At 34.8% G+C, this 20,373-nt stretch overlaps 1 protein-coding gene across 2 annotated transcripts in view; it reads left to right on the top strand.

The window, feature by feature from the left end:
- Positions 1 to 20,373, top strand: part of CDH9 (cadherin 9) — a 132,864-nt gene that overhangs the window by 28,228 nt on the left and 84,263 nt on the right. Inside the window, exon 2 of one of the 2 annotated variants that reach the window (XM_032861913.1) lies at positions 17,696 to 17,972. In XM_032861913.1, coding sequence (XP_032717804.1) covers positions 17,745 to 17,972 — 228 coding nt within the window. In that variant the 5' untranslated portion in view covers positions 17,696 to 17,744. Of the gene's footprint in view, positions 1 to 17,692; positions 17,973 to 20,373 lie in introns of those variants that run through there. The other variant, XM_032861914.1, reaches the window with a different exon arrangement.

Here is a 20,373-nt window from a genome sequence, read left to right as displayed (position 1 = left end):
TAAAAAATGTAATGAAATGCAAATTACATGAATAGGGGACTGACTTATTGAGAGGAAGAGACAACCTTTTTAATGCTCTTCGTTAAAAGAGACATAATAGTTTGGTGTGAAAATGGATGATTGAAACTTTTATAGCAAAAAGCAAATTAAAAGAATGACAATCATGGCTATTTAAAAATTTCTAAATGGATGATATCAGCAAGATTAGGACCTAGTTAAGTGTTTGATTCTCAATAAATCCTTACACTCAGATAAATTGTCTCATGTTAAAGATATTGAAGCTATAATTCATCCAGTAAAGCCCAATAAGAGCAAGAAACCTATAATTAAGTAGATATAGCAAGACTTGCTGTACAGTGTGGTACAAAAAATAAATACAGAAAATCTAAGAAGTAATGTTTAACCAGAAAATATTTCCATGGAGTGACTCTTGTCACATGAAACTGACAGGAGCCAGGCAGGAAAAAAAAAAAAAAAAAGGATTTAGTCTTTAAGAACTTTAAGAAGCCACCAAGCCAGACCAAACAGATCTGGGTGTCACTGAGGTTAAGATGATTCTGGGGCTATCAAGTTGCTTGGTCAGTAAGCTGGCCAAAAAATTTGTTCAACTTGCAGAGTGATACTATCTACTGCCTTCTTCAGCAATTGGTCAATGAGGTTAACAAATATGAAAGAATTCCAGAAGGTAACGGGGTACAAACAATAGTAGAAAAGGATGCCCCTCGTAAGGTAGCGAAACTGAAGAAAAAGGTCTAAATATGGCTTAATTCTCCTCACCAGAATCGTAGGACAAGCAAACAGGACTTCAAAATTGCCATAATTTTCTGAAGAAAATTTGTTGTGCTTATACTTCTCCCATGTCACACACACTATCTTTTAGTTCATTAGTCTCTATCATGAAAAGCCTCACATAGATCTGATAGAGAAATTACCGCATGTGTTATTTCTTCCATACTGCCTCAATTTGAACTTAAAGGCATGTCTGGATGTGACTTATGAATTGTACCTGCATATTTTTCTCCAGGAAGAAGAATTGAGCCTTGTATTTGGTAAGAAGGGCTTGAATTGTCATAATCATCTTTGCTATTTACCAAATGTTACTAACTTCTAAGTCTTTAATAGGAAGGTGTTTTATCAGTAACTTTGAAGTTAGACAATGTACCCTGATTTGGTCAATGAAAAGATCGTCTAATTGATGGGTGGAGATCCTAGGTGGAGATGTTAAAGGCCTGAAGGCCAATTGCAAAGTTGTTTTGTTTTGTTTTGTTTTTCTTGCCTTGGCAAATGTGGAAGTACAGAGTGAAGCATGTCTCCCTTAGTCTGAAATTCTGATAAAGATGAGGTGGAACTATTAACAAAACTAAAAGATGGCCTGATAAATGGGAGAAGGTATTTACAGATGACAGTTTTCCAGGTTGACTTCACAGAAAAGAGAAATCAAGACACATAGAAGAACATTAAATTTATTTGTCACTAAAAAAGATTGTAGTGTGTTCTAGGAATTAAACATTAGATCATTTGACAATCTGAATATTTAGAGATCATCTGAAAAGTCCAGGTAAAGGAAGAATATATTTACTCATAAAAGCATTGCGATATATTCAGTACGTAGTGAAGATTATCATTTCAATCCAGTGGTCAATTTCCAGTCCCCATATTTCTGATCACTTGGTTTGATGTCACTATCTTTTACTATTCTTTCCTTTCTGCGATGTAAGAACCTCCCTCCCTCAGCCTGTCCTCTCCTCCCCTTCACTAACCTTTTTCAGACACAACTAAAGCAAGCCAGGCACTCCATTGCTGTAGCACCTTTGCATTTACTCTGCCTGAAAATATTTCCCACACATACGTACTTGTATAGCTCCCCTTACTTTAAATTTTTTACTCAAATAACACCTTCCCAATGAGCCAACCTGGAATTTCTTTTCCCTTCTCTCCTTTTCCCTTCCCTTCCCTTCCGTTCCCTTCCCCAGCCCCAATGTTCAGATCCCACTATATTGCTCTATTATTCTCAATAGCACTGAAAACCTTCTCTCTACTGTTTTCATATTTATTACATTTATTAGGTAGTGTTTGTCTTTTCCTGCTTAAATGTAAGTTACATAAGGGCGGGAGTCTTTGTATATTTTCTTTGTATCTCAAACACCCATGGGTCTCACAAAAGTAGGCACCAAATAAATATTTGGAAAATAACTGGATGGCTCACTTCTAACAGAGCAGAAGTTCATTCAGACCATATATACAATCTTATGTGTTTCCTCAGAAAGTCTGAGATTTGGATTTGGGTATAAGTGATTGATTAAAAATGTGATTTTCAGAGGAAAACTGTAAAAAAGGGAATAAAACAGGAGAGAAGGAGAAAATATGCTGACAGTCTCAGACTGAGTGTAGCCTTGCCTGATCCACAGAGAGAAGGTTCCAGGCATAAAAGGGAATAGAGAGTTGACCCACCTTGAAGTGAAGGATCTGACTATTTGTATCTCATTGTCATTGATCATAGTGGTGAGCTTAGTTTGGTGGTTCTCACCAGTTCAGAAAAGTTCTTAGAAGAGGTTAGCTATAAGCAGTTGGCAGCCAAACCCAACAACAGCTGCCTTGTGAGTACACTGGCTTGGTGCATGGAATCTGTGTGGAACCCAATAGTGTTTACCACAGAATTTAGATTAACACTTAAAATAAACTATGGATGTACTTTTGCCTTTAAAAAGCTTAATGTAATAGTTTACAATGACCCTCTCAAAGCTCATTTATAGTTTCCTAGGCAAGTGCATATTGTTTTACTGCACACTAATAGAATATAATTATTTAATGACCTAATCGATAGTTTCAGTCCAAAGGAAAGGAAGACTATAATTATATATTATGAATTTATTGTATTTCAGGTTCTTTCTATACTCATGGTTTTATTTAATTATTTTACCTCCTTATAAGGTAAGCCCATGATTCCCATTCCAGATATAATGAAAATAAAACATAAATTTGCCTAAGCTCATTAAGAGAGTGACAAACTCAGAATATTAATCCATATGTCCTCCCTCTGGGTTTACTGTTCATTCCACTCTTCTGCCTACATCTATAATGTCATTGTAAAATTACCTATTTTTCCAAATTTAAGTCCCTTTTATTTTGAAACTAGTCCTAAGCAATCTTAACATAGAATTTATATATTTAAGCTGAAAAATATTACATCAGTATTTGTACTAGTCTCCAGCTGAAATTTAGCATCTCTCTCAATTATATTTATGAATATCCATACATAGAAGTATTAGAGGTCCTGTGACTTTATCATCAGCAGAAATTAAAGATCATACTAAGCACCTTGTATGTTCATTTTTTTTCTTTGACACTATGGGACTAATCAGATCTGCTGCAGGGTTTTGTTATTTATTGCATTAATTAAGAAGCATATGTATTATTTTACCAAAATCAGTTTTTAAAAATAATTTGATAGCTATATTTCAATAAAATTGATTTCCTTTTTAATACTTATATCCTGTATCTTAATTCATGCTTTAAAAACATTACTTTGTTAGACTGACAAAATGTTCATGAAACAAAAAACTGAAATTCCTTTTTAAAATCCATAATACTTTGTTGAATATTTGAAATATTTAAAACATTTGATTAAAAAATTAAAGATGGCAAATATTTAAGATATTAACTTACCTGTATCTCCACTGTGGAAATTATTATAAATGTTTGGATATTTGTGTTATAATTTGCTATTCCAGAGCTATTTAATTTCCCTTTCTCTCCTCAGTACTGCCAAGCACATCCTACCACTAACCACTTGGTACCCATTTTCCCTTTCCCCATTCTAAGACATAAGTAGGCCAACAGTTCTTTTCTTTTTTTTTTTTTTAAAGGAACTGGGCTGTCATCATACTTTCACCCCAGTCTTTAGCTACTTGGCCTTGGCAAAGGAGGATTTTTTTTTTTAACTTTATTTATTTATTTGACAGAGAGAGAGAGAGATCACAAGTAGGCAGAGCAGCAGGCAGAGAGAGAGAAGAGTAAGCAGGTTCCCTGCCTAGCAGAGAGCCTGATGTGGGACTCGATCCCAGGACCCTGAGATCATGACCTGAGCTAAAGGCAGAGGCTTAACCTACTGAGCCACCCAGGTGCCCCAGGCCAACAGTTTCATCTGAACTATTGGTTTCTGGACCTAACTCAAGAAGGAAGCTCTGTCAAATCAAATACAGTTTTAAATATGGACACTTTTTAGTACTATGCACTCTTTCTTAAATGAGAAACACTTAGTGTAGGCTGATGGCATGTGAAACACTCATTAACTTACGTCTGACACACTGTGATGTTCATTTCTATCACTGGAAGTTGACATGAAACCACAGGCAGGAAATTCACTTATACCTTTCTCTACCAATTAAAAATTTGAGATATAAATTTAAGTTTTTTCTTTCCTTTTTCCAGTAGATTAACTTTTATTAAATAAATTCAAGATATGAGACATGCATACATATATATATGTATATACATATCTATATCTCATAGATAGTGAAACATTAAGCCATAAAAAATGGTATCTTGCCATTTGTGACAACATGGATTTACCTAGAGGTTGTTGCACTAAGTGAAATGAACTAAGAAGAGAAAGAAAAATATGTGATTTCACTTATATGTGGAATTTAAGAAAAAAAACAACAGCAACAGCAACAACAACAAAACCCAACAGAAAGAGACTCATAGATAGAGACGGAAAAAAAATGCTTCTATTGTCAGTGATCTCTTCAGAGGTGTGTCACAAATATCTCTTGTTATATATGTATAGACTATATTCCTAGAATGTAGACTCCTCAAGGAATATGCTATTCTGTTCACCTATAAAAATGTCCAGAAGCTAGGCATTTTGTGTACATTTGGTAAAAGAATTAGTATGTAGATTTTTCTGATAACTTCATGATGTCATTATATTACATGCAAGTTGCACAATTTAGTTATCCTTCCCCTACTTTAAGACATTTAGCTCATTTCCAACTTTTCTCCAATGTTTCTGTCAAGATATTTTCAGGAAATATACTCATACTCATACTCAGTGATTGGGAAAGGCTTAATAGAGGATGTGAACGGGGTTAAAGGAACTGATTAGGGATAGTGCCATAGCAGGAATTCATATTAGCATATATCTGTTATCCCTCCCAGTACTAAAGGAACATGGTGCTGGATAGACACTACTTCAGAGAGAGTACTGGTTCTTCTAACAGAACACCAGCTATCTGAAAGGAGCTGTGGCTCATTGTAGAAAAAAGCAACCAGTTCTTTGGGCTGCACTGTGGAGGAACCTACTTCCCTCCTCCTACCCTTCATCTCCTGCCCGTGCCTCACTCACACTGGCTAAATTCAGACAAGGACCAGTGAGCCCATTGATGTAGTTCCTATAAATTTATCTCCTGCTGTACTGAGCAAAGTAAGAACTGAGAGTGGATCTGAAGGCATAGACATAAAATTTCCAGTACATCTAATAATAAATAATATTTAGATATACATGCTTATACCCCAATCTCTCTTTTAAAAGCCTAATTTCTTAAGAAACTTTCCTAGAATTTGAATTACTTAGTCAAACACTGTAAACCATTTTAAGGCTTTGATGTTTATTGACAAATTTCTTTCAACAAAATTTTATGCATTTTACTCTCATCAATAATAATAATCTTTTTTTATACCAAGAACTATACCCATCCTGCTACCCCTCAACAGAACTGAATACTATTCTTGTTTTTTTTTTCTTCAGTGTTTCAGCTTTCATTGTCAACTATTAAATCATGTAACCTTCAATCTTAATTATAAGGGTTATAATTTTAACTTTAATTATAAAATCTGTATTTTCTTATTTTCCATTGAAACTGAAACTATTCCTTTTTTTTAGATTTTTTTTTTTTTAACTTTAATCTCTACACTCACTGTGGGACTCAAACTCACAACCTGAGATCAAGACTTATGTGCTCCACTAACTGAGCCAGCCGGGCACCCCAACCCTGTATTCTTATTTTTGTACTTCATGTGGAAGTACAAAATTAACACTCTCATCTCTTTAATAACTATGGAATATGAAACTCAATATTCTGTCAGTCCTGACAAGTCCTTAAATTCCAGACTTGAATGTCCAAACGCATATGGGTTATCTCCACTTGGATACTGAATAAGGCATGTTCTATATCAAAACCTTGTTTCCCTACTGCCACACACAACCTGAATTTCTCCAACGCCTCTCATTAGCAAATGGCAGCTCTAACCTGTTGTTCAAGCCAAAGCCTTGGATTCATTCCTACCTCTTCCACTTTCATTAATTCCATCCCAGTGAGAATAATCACCTCACCATTTTCTCTGTCTCCTTTCTTGCCTCGTAAAGTCCATTTTTCACATGCCATTCAGTTACCCATTCAACATTAAGTTATGTCAGGATTCTCCTCTGCCACAACTCTCATGTGATTTCAATGTTATTGAAGTTAAAACTCTTTATCATGCCTTGTAAGATTCTAGAAGTCTACTGCCTCTCGAAGCTTGTCATCTGTGACTATCCCCTTGTTTACTCAGCTGTAGATACACTTAGTCCTTTCTATGACTTGAAAGCTTCTAGGATGAACATGCTTTCCTCCCCCACCCCTTCAGTGCTAAGTGTCTGCATTTTGTTAGACACTTTCTCAGGACACTGTTCCCACTGAAATCCTTATAACTCTCCTTAAGTCCCTTCAGCTTTCTGCTCAAATATCACCATAATCAGGAATCCTGCTCTTTGACCATATTATCAAAAATAACAGTACTTGGGGCACCTGGGTGGCTCAGTGGGTTAAAGCCTCTGCCTTCGGCTCAGGTCATGATCCCAGGGTCCTGGGATCGAGCCCTGCATCGGGCTCTCTGCTCAGCGGGGAGCCTGCTTCCTCCTCTCTCTGCCTGCCTCTGCCTGCTTGTGATTTCTGTCTGTCAAATAAATAAATAAAATCTTTAAAAAAAAAAAAAAGTACCTCTCCCAGCACACATAATTTATCCTCTCTACCCATTAAACTCACTTTATTTTTCTTAAATAAAGTTTTTTGGTTTATTTTGTTTTTTGTTTTTGTTTTTTTAGAATACATTTAGATTCACATTTTGGCTACTGTGGACATTGCTATGAACACAGAAAAATTAAGAACACAACATAATGTTCCAATATATGCTTTACTTAGTTTCATTTATTATTAACATATATTAGCATAATCCTTTTTTTTTACAATTAATGACTCTATTTTGATATATTGTTAGTAACTGAAGTCTATAGTTTATTCAGATGTCCTTTGTTTGTATCTAATAATTTTTCTGTTTCAAAATTCCATCCAGGATACCACATATCATTAAGTAGTCTGTTGTTTTAGGCTTCTGTTGGCAAAGACAGTTCCCAAGACTTCTTTCTTTTTTCTTTTTCTTTCTTTTTTTTTTTTTTTTTACTTCTCTTTCTTTTAATGACCTAGATAGATTTGGGGAGTGCTGGCCAGGTATTTTGTTGGGTGCCCCTCTATTGGAATCTTTCTGATGTTCTTCTCTGATCAGCCTGTGTTTGGCTTGGAGGAAACCATGGAGAAAAAATCCCACTTTCATGATACCATATCAAAGAAACTTACTATCAGCTTGATTTAATGTTGTTGATATTGACTTTGATCACTTGGTGGAGAGGATTTTTCAGGTTTCTAAACTGAAAAAAATTAAAAATAATAATAATAATAAATGAAAAAATACTTTTTTCCTCCAAGTTTTATGCTATCCTCTTTGGAAAGAAGTTACTATGTTCATCATACATTTATGAAGTAAAAATATAGGATCTTCTTGCTTGAGGGCAGTTTCTATATAAATTGTTTGGAATTTATACCTAAGGGAGATTTGTGTTCTCTTCCTCAATTATGTATTGATTGAATCATTTATTTATATCAACCTGAATTAGTGGATATTTTTATTACCCATGCAATTATAATGCAATACTTTAGTTTCTTGCTCAAATTAATCCAGTTTTGGTCATTGAGAGTTTTTTTGTTCTGTGAGCCCTTGACATATTCCTGTCAATGTAATGTGTGTGCTCGTGTGTTTGTTAAGCACTCCTTTACCTTCTGGCCTTGCGATATGCTCCTGGCTCATGGTGTAGTCCTCTAGTCCTAAAATCAGCTATTTCCTTCAAGAAATCCTGGTTCCTTTAATTGGAAAATTATATTAGAAACAAGCTCTGGATGCTAGATGAGTTTGTTGGTACTCGGCAGCATTGCTGCTAGACCATCTCAGCTGATAGAACAAAGAATATATACGTGTACATACTAACTTGTATATATGCACATACCTATAATTATTTAAATATATAGCCATCCATAAATATATCAGAGTATATGAGTTTTCATCAATGCCTCCAACTCTAATCCATCGCCACATGAATTGTACTGTTCTCCTCCCTTTGTTTATCAATAAATTCCCATAACAACAGTAAGAAACCCGACTCCCAATGTCTGTCATCATTTATTTAATTGTTCAGTTTCAGTATGTCCATGTATAGCAGTATGAGAATTGTTCACCTATATGCTCTGGAGACACGACTTTATTAGCTAGAATGCAGTGCATATGTGCAATCCCTTTCCATTTATTCTTAGAGACTCCACTCACTTCCAGAGTTATCCAAGTCAGCACATTTTCTTCCCCCTCCCTTCAGTACAGTTGTTTCAAACATTTGTAGTAAGTTAGATTCCCTTGTCACAGTTTGCATTCCTTCTTGGAGCTCCATTCCTCCAGCCCCCAACTCCAAAGTGATTTCTTCTTATTTGCATACACGATTGTTCACTCTGTGTTGTGAAGATGTGTGGGTTTTGACAAATGCATAATATCACATAGAATTCACTCCTCAAAAGTTCCTCTTTGTTCACCAGTTTATCCCTATACCCCTACCTGCCCTCAACCCAAACCACTGGGAGCCACTGATCTTTTTACTGTCTTTATAGCTTTGCTTTTTCCAAAATATCATATATGTAGTTTGGATCAATATGTATGTAGCCTTTGCAGGCTGGATTCTCCTGCTTAGCACTATTTATTGAAGTTATTATTAATTTTTGGATACTTGATAGTTCATTTTATCTCTGATAATATTCTATTAAGTGAATATACCACAATTTGTTTATCCATTCACCTATATTTTATACCACTCTCATCCTATCCATAACCAATATCATAAACTGACCAGGTCTTATGATTCTTATGATTAAAAGGTCCCTCAGCAATAACCATCTGGAGACTTTGGGGGTTTGTACTCACAGCTCCTGGAATGCACAAAGAGCACCTGGGGCATAAATGAGGTTCTGGGGAGGAGGTAAAGGTGGATGGCGAGGAACAAAGAACAGAGCTGGGTGGGGGGTGGGGAGACTGAGATTCAGCATTTATTGTGGTTGACGGTGAGAGCGCAGGGTTTCTGAGGTTCACCATTTACTGGTGATTTTAAAACGTAAGATTGGGAATTTAACACTGGTGAAAAGAAACACAAGCAACCTAAATGATCAGTTACCTAAATCAAACATCATCTCTAAAACAAAGGATCCTCAGAGGAGGGTAAGGGGGAATCTTGTTCTTTATCTAGTTATGTGACTGGCAATGTGTTTATTTGAGATAACCATAGCTGCAGTGGAGAGTCACACAATTTCATTACAGAAGAAAAAAAAAAAAAGGAGAAAGAGAGAAAAAGGAAACCCAACTGTCAGGGCTGACACTATAACTTACTAACCTCCATCCTCCAAACCCCCCTCGTTTTTGGAGATTTTGAATAAAAATTTTTATAAGCATTAATATGAGTTTTTGTATGGACATTATTTTTCAGGCAATTAGTTATACACCTACTATGTTTGGCTTTGTAAAAGACTTTCAAATAGTGTTTTAGCTTGCTTGGATCACGGTGCATTCCCACTAGCAATGAAGGCGAGTTCCTGTTTTTTCCACATCCACATCAGTTTTTGAATTAAAATCATTTTGAGTTATTCTGTGTGTAAGAGACACATTTTGTATCTAGATTCATTTAAAAGTATTTACATGTGGATGTCCAGCTGCTCCAGCAAAATTTATTGAGAAAGTATCTTCTCTCCACTGAACTGCCTTTGCCCTGTTACAAATATTTTTTCACTAAATTTTTGTGGATCGAATTCTGTACTCTCCATTCTATTCAGTCGATGTGCATGTATGTCCTTTTGCCAAAACCATGCTGTCCTGATCTATGTAAATTTATAATAAGTTTTGAAATTATCTGCCAGTTTGTTGTTGATGATAATTTGTCTTCCGCTACGATTTCTACAAGGTAAAGCACTTTGTTTAATTCATTGCTATGTCCTCAGTGCCTAGAACAGTCTTTGCAATGGGCGTGATTTTTTATCAATTTGTTTAGAAAATGAATGGATACATGTCCATGATTCCTTTTTAAATACTTATATTTAAAGTCCACTATTTTGTCACTAGCTTTAAGAATAGTTCTTATTTATCAATGTTATTCACTCAATCTCCATAAAATTTGTTGTCTTTTTTTCTCCTTTTGTCAGGTATTTAAGAAATTCATCTGATGGTGAGAGGTGTTGGGATTCTAGTGTTCTTCCATCTACCCTAGCTTAACCACTCTTCCTCATTTAGAGCCCTCTCTGCATCTGCCTTTCTACATTTTCATGGACTCACTATTGTGCCTTGTGAGGTGTTTTTGTTTTGTTTTGTTTTTCTGTGTGTGTGTGTTTACCTTCAGGTGAAGGTAAGCACACAGCATGAGCTTGTGTGATAGGATGGTGCGCATTCCCAGAGGCTTTATTATAACCCAACTTCATGCTGTATATTATGTCCTTTTCCCATACCAACTTTTAAATTTTTAATCTAGTTTCTAGTGTCTAAGAACACATTGACTAAAAATGCCACTATTTCTTTATGATTCTCTCAAATCCTACCTGCCCCCCTACACCACTAATACCTCATTAGTCAATATTTTTAAGTCCTGAATATGGACAGCTCTTACTTTAAAGTCAATTCGTCCATCTCTGACACTAACTAAAATGATACACTTGTAAGGCATATCTCCAAATTAATAAACAAAATAGTACCCCCTACATTGTCTCCTTTCCTCCTCAGTCCTGTTATATTATAGGGCGTGCATATTTTGAATAGATACAATAATATTGGGGCAAACTCCAAAGGTGGTATCTTTGTAGAAGATTATACAAAAGTTTTAATCCTTTTGATCCCCTGATTCGGGGTACCAATACTGGGAAAAACTTTCTTGTCTATTTCTTTTTCATTGGAAGTCGATATTTTTTCATGTATCAGAGAGTCATCAATCATTATTCATTTTCCTGTCTAGCTTCACTATCCTTACAGATTGTGATTATTTTTCTCAGATTCTGGAAATAGGTTGTTTACTTGTCTTTATATTATATAATTCTATATATTTCATATATGTCATTATATTATGTACAGTGTTATTATTGTTCTTTTGATAGGACACTGGGGAAACCTGACTCTTGAGCTTCTCTTCTGATACCAGTTTATCCTGCCAGTTTTCTAATGACCTAAAGCTAAACACTAAAAGAGAGTTTACTTATGCTAACTATTCAGAAATCCTTACACAAAGGTAGCAGCTCATGTTCCTTCCAACAATGTCTGTTTTTCTTGAGATCATTGTATAACATTGAGGCAAGGGTAAAATCACAAATTGCAATGCGACAATAATTGAATGTGAGGTTGCTGAAAAAAATCCATAAATGATTTGAGATACCTCTAATACATATTGAATAACATAGCAAACTAATAATCAACTATATATATATATTCACATGTATGCACACATATGTTTATATAATAAATGCAAGAATCATCAATTACTATGAAAAATAGATATGTTAAAACATATATCCCTAAATAGTTTCTTGATTATGTAAGACTTGTAATTTTAATGTCTACTCAAATTACAGAATTTGTTCTAATTATATATGTGTAATTTACCTAACTGAGCTGTCAGACTTGTCTCTCCAACTGATATAAAGAGCCCACATAGTATGCTGGGATGATCACTGGCCAAGGAATCAAACAACATGAATATCACTTTTGCTTAAGTCACAAAATAATTGGGTAGTCAAAACAGCTTTCTTCACCTCTCCAATCCTCATATATCTTATTCGGAAAAAGATTTAAATTGCATGACCATATCTACATTTTTTAAAAAGATAAATAAATTGATGTGGAAGTACTTTGTTGATTACAAATAGTATAAGATACTAAAATTAATCATATACACTTGTGTTATATGTACATTTCATCTGAGAAACTGCCTAAAAAAAAAAGATGGAAATTTTTACAATAGTTTATCTGAGTTTTCACTATAGGGATAAGAACTAATGATATAATTTAAATTTAGATGTGGATTTTACATGAACATCCTACTTAATTACAACAATGCACTTTTTTTGATTCATAAATAGCCAAGAGCCATTTTTCTCAAATGCAATTGAAATATAATTATGGGGACAAGGGACTAATAATAAAACAATTTTCAGTTTTTAAAGTTAACAAGATTAAAGTGAATTCCCTGATTACAAAATCAAAGTTAAAGCAAATTTAAAATATTGTACTTCATAATGCATCTGATGGTATTTATTTATCAACAAAAATATGATTAAAATGCAGAACATTTAAGGTTGATAGAGATAATTAAGCATAGAAAATTTAGTAATCAGTTTGTTGCTATTGAATGAATAAAGGATGGGAAAAACTTTTAATAAATCCCATGAGAAAGAGCTTGCTAACTTTAAAACAAAACGCAATAAAAACATTTTATAATGTGTACTTTTGTCTAAGAGCAGAGGAATGTACGGGTGTTAAATTGGCCACAGGAGGGGTATACTAATATTTCCTAAATGTGAAAGAATTATGAGGAAAATAAAGAATATATTTACTGAAAGGGATTCAAGTTCAAACAGTCTATAATTTATACCAACCCTATACTGAAGCTCATACTTAATCTCATGTAATGCACATTTTTACACATATTACTCCTATTTCACTGGAAATATGGGTTGTAGTTCATTTGTTAGGGAAAAACCCACCAGAGTTCTTTCACAGGCCCATTTCCTCCCAGTTCAATTCTTTCCATATCTCTATTAGCTTGTTTATGCAATGGACTTTCAAGTCAATCTCATTTGTGATCTCAGACTTAAGCTGAGGATTATCTATTTAAGCATGAGTCAATTAATTTTATAAATACATATTAAGTACATACTATGTATCAATAACTATTTTATACAGAACACAGTGATTTACAAAATATCCCACTACCATACAAGTTACACTCTTACTAAACAGTCAATAAACATATAATCCACTAAATGAAAGACATCATTAAAATCATGGTAAACAATATATAGTAAATAAATGGATAGGATGAAAGAAATCAATAGAAACCGAAATAGGATAAGCTATTTTTGAAAAAGTTGAACAGAATATGACAGAGAGACTGAAAATAATGATGTGGGGATGGCTCTAGATGAACCAGGTAAGGTTGTTCCAGGTCAGATTGTGAATAAAGACCCTGAATTGGGCAAGCGCTTAAAGCATGTGAAGGAGGCCCTGGTGGGCACATATGGAGCAACATTACTTAGGAGCAAGTACAATTAATATCAGGATTATTGACATCAGTCCAACAATCCAAATCCTGGATGTCTTCCATCTTCCCCACAGGTGCCTACCACCTTGTGGTATTAACAGGTTACTTCAACAAGCAAAGCCTCAGTTTACTCCTCTGTCTAATGTTTTCATACCTTCCTCATAGTATTTCTGTGATGGGATTTAATTAAATACACAGTGCTTGAAAAAAAGACTCAGAATAGTGTCTAGAACACAGAATGCAAGTTAAAATAAATGTTCATTGGCAGCTGTGGAGCTCAATGCAAGGGCATACCTGGATTTAATTCTCAATGCTTCTGGGTCTACTTACATAAACTTGGGAAAGTCATTTCACCTCTCTTTGCCTCAGTTTCCTTATCATAATATGAGGGATTATGGAAGAACCCATTTTAAATAATTGTCATAAATATACAAATTGCTTTAAATTAGATTAATAGCACAGTGAATCATATTGCTTCCTATGATTTATATGCAGAAATGCTATTAATAGTAGCAGAATAAAATTGACCACAAATAAGACAAAAAAACTTAGTTCTTTGTTTTTCTAATAGATCATCTTTTCCCTGCTATAAGCAACACTCCCCAAAATGGCACAATAATCTACTACATTCACAAACTAATAATCTAAAAGTTATATTTTAGTTGTCTTTTTTGGCACCTTCCATAATTAATATATGAGAAGGTAGTATCTACTCTTCTTGATATGTCAATATGTGGGTTATATTCACATCATGGGTCTTGAGACCTAAGTAAGAAGTGGATCCTGAGGCGAGGATTTGGATGCAAGTGATTGGTTAATAAATTGCTTCCAGGTCAGCAAATGAGAGGGAGCATGGAAAAGCAGTACAGAAAGAAGAAGCCAAACAGGGTGTCATTTTGAAGTTCCAGCCTCAGAACAATTCTTATAGGGGAACTATGGGATGTAAATAAAGTGTGAATTTCCATATTTCTGCACCTGTTAGACAATGGCTTGGGGATTTCATGGGAGGTGATTGTAAACTTGTAGGCACTTTAGGTATCCCTCGCGGTGTATGTGAGCAAAGTGGTTCCAGTAGCCAAGGGAAGTCCTCCAAAGAGTTGCAGGTGCAGGTCATTAGAGGCAAAAGCACGCAGAAATTGTAGTGCATGTAGTGTGCGTGCATGGGTGCATGCACGTGTGTGTGCATTTTAAAGAATGAAAGAGAACCTGACAACAGTAACAGTGTCCACCACAAACCACTTCTCTATATGTCATTGCCATCACTTTCTTGACTAGACAGATAGACTCTAACTGATCCCCCTCCTTAACCAGATTTCTTGCCTACTCTCCAACTGTTGTCCACTCTGCAGTCAAGCTGATCTTTTCTAAACATTCTTTGTTACAATTTTCCAACTGATTTCCATTGCACTGAAATGAGTGCAGATTTTTACTCCAGCTTACAAAGACCTACAGGATCCTGGCTTCTGCCTAAGTCTCTGGTTCCATCTAATACAACTGGGTTTCTCTGCTTAAAGGCTTCTATTCCACCCAAAATGGGCATCAGAGTTAGAACAGACCCCAGGAAATGAAAAATGCTCTCCAATTTCTTTTGCAAGAGAGGAAGAGATGATGGTCAAAAGAGACCTCCCAGTGGGGAAGACACAAATGACCAGTGTGGTCAGCTAAGGAATTTGTTGTATTTTATCGAAGTGAGACACCAGCTGTTGTGGAGATTCTAAGGCTGCTTGTTTCCCACAGCACCAACACTGTTCAGCAAAATGCGAGGCATGTTCTGAGCTAGTGGCCACTAGAGGGTACTTTGCTATGGCACTTTTTCCAAACACTTTCTGATTATAGTTTTCTGATATTTATTTCAGAGCTTTACATCTGCTGTGGTTAAATTTACCAATTTCCTGCAGTGTATAGGATTATGAATAGCCACATAAAGTCTTGCTAAAAGATAAGTACCATCACCTGAGATTTCAGAGTCAAAAAGTGATGTGATTTTGATTTCTCTTATGTCAAATTATGTGGGTTTGTGACCATACACATGTATTTTGTTAAGTAAGATTTAAAAAAAGCAACAACGACAGATATGGGAATTAGAGTACATATGTGCTGGACAGAGCCCATAGCTCTGGACCATAGCAAATATCCATACTATTATCTACCAATCATCATTCCCTATCTGATATGCGTTTACTATACAAATACACACATGCACACACACACACACACACACACACACACACACACACACATATGGTTATAGTAGAAGCAACCATGGTTGATGATGATGATATTAACATGTTCAAAATTTGTATCCTAGCACTATACTAACTTGTTTACATAGATTATCTTTTGTAAAACATACTATTTAAGGCTGTGTGTCTAAAAATTTGTTCCAGTACTTATTATCTGTGCATTTGTTAAATTCTTCACACTTCAGTTTCCTGGTAGGTATATGCTGTTGTATAAATAAAGTCCTTGTGATACAAATAACTATTACTTTGTATTGACTGAAGTTCAAAATAAATTTAATAACAACACCTTGTGAGTCATATATCAATTATTCTCTTTTATGGGAAGAAGTAGTTGAGACTGAGTAAATATCCCCAAATCTCACAGACAATAAAGGATGAAACCAGGCTAGAGGCATGTGTTTGACCTTTATGCCTCGAGAACAACAACTGACTCCAGAGATGTATGGTCCAGTGTTGGGCATCTGACCCAAGCCAGGTAAATTAGAGTCCATTCCCAGAATTTTTCAGACTCTACTTAGATAATACTATCCATTGTTTTCTGGATTGGAAGATGTTAAATCTGAACTTTATATATTCCTCTGTTGCATCAGGTTTAGGAGGCTTAGTTGAAAGCAAGAGAGAAGAGAGGAATGAGCTAGAGAGAATAGTACTAAAGAACCTAAACCCTTCATTCTTGTTTTCATGAGCACAAAGGCCCAGTTGCTTCTTTGCTCCTTTCCTTCCTCCCTTTCCATACTTAATTTGATTTCATAATCCAATGAATTCTTCTTTTGCCTATACTAGTTTGATGGGTTTCAATTGCTTATCAAAGGCATTACTGGCAGCAGCATTACTATAATTTCATATCTGCTAAATGAAATGTTTCACAAAAACCAATTTTCTAATAAATAAAATTAATTCTGAAATGCCAAATGAACTTTTTTTTTTTAACTTCAAGAAGAATCAACTTACTATCTCGACTGAGAGACATTGTTGGTTGCAAAATTCCAGATCAAATTATCCCATAGCTGAGACCTCATATCTAATATTACCATACCAATTTTGTGTGCTCATTTTTCCTATTATTTTAGGAAATAAATATGTATTGTTATTTTTAATTATCAGGTAATATGTTTCCATTTAGAGCATGCTTTCTTCAGAATCCAATTAAATTTGAGTAACTTACTCAACTGATGGTAAGAAAAAATATAGCCATCAGTTATAAAGGATCGACATAGTATGGTGCTAGGTATTGCAAGACACAATCCTAAGTACATTCGGTATAATTTAATCTGCCTTGAGGGAACATCTTATCATGTTACAGAAGAACAAGGAAGAGGAAGAAGAGGAAGAGGAGGAGTAGGAGGAGGAGGAGAAGAAACACATTACAGAAGTTGGCAAATTGTGTGCAGAAAACAGTGTTATTTAAAATATATAAGCACATATATATGTACATATTAATAAATACACTAGTTTTTTGGTCTTAAAGACTTTAGGAACACTCAGTATAATCTTTGGTATACTATAGGGCTTAATTTTTTTCAAATATTTAGTATTTTAAATTACAAATATCTTCTCATTTATATGCTGCAATATATGTGATGTTAAAGTCAGCTGTTAATTTCCTGTTTACTTGTGCTACATAGGTCTCCTTACATAGCCAGGTGATACATGAGGTTTTAATGATAGCTTACTGATGTAACATGGAAAAATAATGTATATCTAATATATTATTTATAAAATTTTAGTAACATTTAGAAAAGTCTTATAGTTTACAGGTTATGTGAAAATGAAATACAACATGATAAACCACTTTTCTCCCTCTAGTCCTCAGGGGCATCAGACAATATACTGAATTTGATATCCTGCTGAAGCTGTTTATAATGAGGACTTACTACTGCCTATCTCTATTCATCTGGACCTATATGTCGCATATAGTTGACGCTATCCCACTACAAGAAAAAGCTAACAGTGATTTACCAAGCAAAAGGGTAGTGGATCTGACGAAAGATGATGGTAGAATATTACATCGCACCAAGCGTGGCTGGATGTGGAATCAGTTCTTCTTGTTGGAAGAGTACACAGGTACAGATACACAATATGTTGGCAAGGTAAGAAAAGCAATTAAAAAGTGGTAGCAATGTAGTCGGTTTTATAGCAACTTCCTGTGCTGATTGTTTAAAATAATGATTATTTCAAAGTATCTGACTAATTACGATGTGCAGAAGGCATAATATTGCAAATGTTTGTAGTAGGGTAGAATGGGGAATGTGATTTATTCAGGTAGCTAAGTGCAAGTCAGTATCCATAGTGAGCCTCAACATAAAACATCATCTGTGGACTTGATTCATTATTAATCGGCTACATATGACTTAGTTTTATGTGTGTGTATTTAGAAGATTTTAAAAACTTTCTTCGAAATTTAATTTAACATCATGTAAAATTATAACTTAGTGTGCTATGTGAGGCAAAAAAACACAAAAATATGTCAAAAATTATATCGGTCTCTACTAATAAACAATTTATCTTAAGTTGAATAGTAAGCAGTGTATGAGAGTAAGTACAAATACTTCTATCTAGATGGTCTGTTTCTTAGTCTCAGTCGAACTGAACTACTTCCTGCCTATAAGCCAGACCAAAGGACTCAAGGAGAAGCAGAAGGAAAACAGTAGAAAGAAGGCAGTACCTTTGGGATGAGCCGTCCTAGCAGCAGCAACAGGAGCTCATTAGCAGTCTGGAACAAATGGCAATAGAGAATATGTAACTCTCCCTTCTTATATTCAACTTTGGGAAAACAGATTCACAATCTTTGTCTTCCTGCTTCTTCTCTGTCTCAAAATAGAGGACATGATCTTGCCAATGTCCAGAATTTTCTATTATCCATCTTCGCCTTATCATTTTCATTCATACCATTCTGTATACAGGACAATTCCTTGTTCACTTCATTGTCCCACATACGTGCCTAATGCTCAGATACTTTCAAATTCTAAGAATAAAACAAAATAAACAGTGATGAATGCTAACACTGCCCATAAATCATATATTTTATTTTCTTGATTCTTTGTACATGAGGCTAGAAGTGACTGTGATGGTCTGAGTATTTTTTGACTTATTGTCAACACAAGGCAGATAAGATAGAACAGGCCAAAAATAAAAATATAAAAAGTACCTGATATCACAAAGCCATGGCTATTGCTTTTAAGCCAGAAATACATTTATTCTGTGAAATTGCCAAAATCTTGATTTAATTTTTCATTTTGTGTGTGTGACAGTATTTTTTCAAACATAGCTTTTTATTGGAAGCCTATTATTTCCTCTTCTTTTGATATCTCTCTCCCCTGGTTCCATAGGTCATACTCATTTTGCCCCATAGAGTTCACTTGCTGATTCCTTTTTCCCTCTTATTTCTCCTCAGGTTAGTCATAGGGCATCCCCCTGCACCCCTCATTTAACATCAATTTCCACACTATAGTTAATAACTAACATCAGGATATTTCAAGTTCAACTGACAAATGTTTGTGTCTAAGGACTTGAAATTGCCTTGTGATTCTTTTTCTAAGGCAGTGTATAAAGGACACATCCGGTTCATGAGGTCTCACATAGAGGGTTTTATCCTTGGAGATTTACAGATGCAGAAGAACAGCCACAAATAAATAGAGATACTCAGTCACAAGGCGATCAAGGCTCTACTGCAGGCATTTACTTTTAGTTGTAAACAAAAATGCTTCTTTCTAAAAATTGAGTGTGCATTGGTTAACAGACACCATTATTGCACTGACATTTTAAAATATACACTAAGCTTTGGATCTTTTTGTACCTTCCTGCTTATTTTTAATTAGTTCAATAATGTGTCAAAAATAGTTACTAAATGCGTGCATAGTTTTATTTAATTAGTCTTCATAAAATATTTTTTCACTTGTCTTTGGAAAATAACCTTTTTTTTTAAATCCATGGACAAGTTAAGGTGTTGGATTTCTGTGCCTATTTATCCTTGACAACCAGATTATGAACCAAAAGTGCAACACCATTATAATAATCAGAATTTTTGTCAAATGAAGATAGTCAAACCCAAACTGTGTCAACTATTTTCAAATTATACTTGGAAAGAAACATGTGTATGAAAGAGAAACTTCAACAAAATAAAACGCTTGCACTTCTTTTTGAAAAAAAAAAAAAAAAAAAAGATTTCTCTGTTTTGTATCAGGGCCTTGTCTTAAGATTTGCCATGCACCATACAGTTAGTTCAGATAAAAATAGGCTTCCAAGGACTTCTAGGATTCATTAAGTTCTTAAGGGTCTATAAACTCTCCTAACCTGTTCTTCTAGTTTCTGACTTCATTATTCATTTCCATAGGCAGAGACTAACTAGGTCTTTGCACCTCAACTTGGTCAAACATATGAGTTCTCTGGAGGATTTAATTTTTTGAATACCAAACAAATTGTTTTCTTTTTGACCACTTGTTCTGTTTCCCTCGTCTTCAAGGACCCACAGCATTGGCCACCTTCATGTAA

This window comes from Lontra canadensis, unplaced genomic scaffold (genome assembly GCF_010015895.1).
Source record: "Lontra canadensis isolate GAN:19392208 unplaced genomic scaffold, GSC_riverotter_1.0 scaffold22, whole genome shotgun sequence".
In the NCBI taxonomy this organism is placed as follows: Eukaryota; Metazoa; Chordata; class Mammalia; order Carnivora; family Mustelidae; genus Lontra; species Lontra canadensis.
The sequence above is the reverse complement of the archived record's forward strand: the minus strand, read 5'-3'. Positions and strand labels throughout refer to the sequence as shown.